The 2,483-nt window shown below is 36.2% G+C and overlaps 1 protein-coding gene across 1 annotated transcript; it reads left to right on the top strand.

Annotated features, from left to right (window-relative positions):
• LOC104764511 (exopolygalacturonase clone GBGA483-like) lies at nucleotides 14–1,969 on the top strand. The gene is made up of 4 exons (XM_010488054.1): nucleotides 14–349; nucleotides 428–736; nucleotides 822–1,337; nucleotides 1,465–1,969. Exons 1-4 carry the CDS (start codon nucleotides 89–91, stop codon nucleotides 1,711–1,713), a joined length of 1,335 nt encoding a protein of 444 aa, XP_010486356.1. The 5' UTR covers nucleotides 14–88; the 3' UTR covers nucleotides 1,714–1,969.

Genomic DNA, 2,483 nt, shown 5'->3' with positions numbered 1-2,483 from the left:
CATAAAACAAAAAGAAAAGAAGGAATAAAGGAAAAAAACAAAAAAAAACAAAAAAAAAAATCCATTAAAAAAATTTAGAAAACAAATAATGGAGGGTTTTCGTATAACAAATGGGTTGTTTTTTATCGTGCTAGTGGTTATGGCCACCTTAGTAGCAGACGCAACACCACTTGTTGATAAAGCAAAAGATGCAGCTACATCAGTTGGCGATAAAGCAAAAGATGCAGCTACGGCAGTTGGCGATAAAGTATCTGGAGCAGTATCTGGAGCGGTACCTGGTGGACCTAAAGCAAGTTGCGATGTTAAAGTATTAGGAGCCAAAGGAGACGGGAAAACTGATGATTGTGCCGTACGTACCATATATTGTATTATTATTCGATTTTGTATGTGTTAACAATGAATCTGACTCAAATAGATTCATGTATAGGCATTTGCGAAAGCATGGACAGATGTGTGTGCAGCAGGGGGGACACTGATAGTGCCAAAAGGTGAATATTTGGTAGGGAGCTTAGAACTCAAAGGTCCATGCAAGGGTCCAGTCACTTTGGAATTGAATGGCAATCTAAAGGCTCCAGCTACGGTCGCGGCAACTAAACCTCATGCGGGATGGATTGAAATTGACAATGTTTGTGATTTCACGTTGAAAGGGAACAATGCTATTCTTGATGGTCAAGGTGCCCTCGCTTGGAAGGTCAATGACTGCGCCAAAACTGGCAAATGCAACTCTCTCCCCATCGTAAGCACATTCAATTTTTATATACATTTTAGAAGTTTTTGTTCATCAAATGTATAACTCATTATATTTATGTGTTTTGTAACAGAACATCCGATTAACGGGTCTAACAAACTCGAAAATTATGGGCATTACGTCAACAAACAGCAAACTTTTCCACATGAACATCATTAACTGCAAGAACTTAACTCTTGAGAATATTGGCATTGATGCACCTGCAGAGAGTCTCAACACCGATGGTATCCACATCGGAAGGTCCAACGGTGTTAACTTAATAGGGGCAAAGATTAGAACTGGAGATGACTGCGTTTCCATTGGAGATGGTACTGAAAATCTCCTTATTGAGAACGTCGAATGTGGACCAGGACATGGTATTTCCATTGGAAGTCTTGGATTGTATCCTAATGAGCAACCAGTGAAAGGAGTCACCGTGAGGAAATGCCTTATCAAGAACACTGACAATGGAGTTCGCATCAAGACATGGCCTGGATCTCCCCCTGGTATTGCCTCCAACATTATTTTCGAAGATATCACAATGGACAATGTTAGCACCCCCGTTCTCATCGACCAAGAGTATTGTCCACATGGAAAATGCAAAGCTGGGGTAAGTAACCTAATCAAATCAATTAATACACAAAATATCTACATTAATTTGATAGATTTTTTTTAAATAAAATATTATATATAGAGCAAAAACTTAAATTTCATCTCTTTAACTAATATGCATGAAGGTACCATCTCAAGTAAAATTGTCGGACGTGACCATCAAGAACATTAAGGGCACATCAGCAACAAAGGTGGCTGTGAAACTAATGTGCAGCAAAGGATGTCCTTGCACCAACATTGCCCTCGCTGACATCAACTTGGTCCACAATGGTAAAGAAGGACCAGCTGTCTCTGCCTGTTCTAACATTAAGCCTGTTCTCAGCGGAAAGTTGGTTCCAGAAGCTTGTACTGAAGTCGCTAAACCGGGTCCTTAAATTAAAGTCGTTTTTCCACCATGCATCCATCCAATCTGGTGATCAGTTAGGGTGTGATGAAATGTTTTTGCAATATTTTGATGATACTTTTTTAACGTATAAATAATATATATATGGATATTAATAGATAATAGTCCCTTGATGGTTGGAGTTTATGCTCTGAAGAGTGGCTCATGATTGGATAATAATTTTTTTGTGATTCATAATGTGCGAGTATTTGAATTTATATTTAATAAATAATAATAACTTTTAAATCTTAAGTTTTTGTCTTTAAGATTCACATATTTTTTTTTCTAAAATATAGATATAATTTTCATATATAACAGAAAATTGCTGCAAAAATCTCGTCTCATTTTTCTTTAAAAGTTCAGTTAGGAGTAATTAATATGGAGTTATTGTAATCAGTTTTTATCATTACAGATTTAAATCATCAAGCCATATTGTAAGATATACACATAAACGAAACATACATATTGATAAGTAAGAAGAGTTCCTAACAACAACGTTAATCTCACAAAAAGAAGAAGAAATTTACATACAACCATATGAAATAATAAGTTCAGGGAAAGATAAATCATAAAGATCTATGTGTCCCCTTGAGAGGGTGGCAGAGTCACTGCCTCACGGGGTACGCCTCTTTTTGTTCTTATTCTTGCAACGTCTCTCAGAGTACGAAAAGTTTAGTTCTCTATTTTCGTACCCTTTAAAATTTAAGTAATTAAGAGAAATAATCTACCAAATATGAATAATAGCTTCAAATATTTTGGTAA

Source organism: Camelina sativa, chromosome 19 (genome assembly GCF_000633955.1).
Source record: "Camelina sativa cultivar DH55 chromosome 19, Cs, whole genome shotgun sequence".
Taxonomy (NCBI): Eukaryota; Viridiplantae; Streptophyta; class Magnoliopsida; order Brassicales; family Brassicaceae; genus Camelina; species Camelina sativa.
Note: the sequence above shows the minus strand (reverse complement) of the source record. Positions and strands in the feature narration are given on the sequence as shown.

Coding starts and splice junctions, on each gene's coding strand:
- LOC104764511 (XM_010488054.1), top strand. CDS start 89: ATGGAGGGTTTTCGTATAACAAATGGGTTGTTTTTTATCGTGCTAGTG. Junction 737..821: donor AATGCAACTCTCTCCCCATC/GTAAGCACATTC, acceptor GTTTTGTAACAG/AACATCCGATTAACGGGTCT. Junction 1,338..1,464: donor ATGGAAAATGCAAAGCTGGG/GTAAGTAACCTA, acceptor ATATGCATGAAG/GTACCATCTCAAGTAAAATT.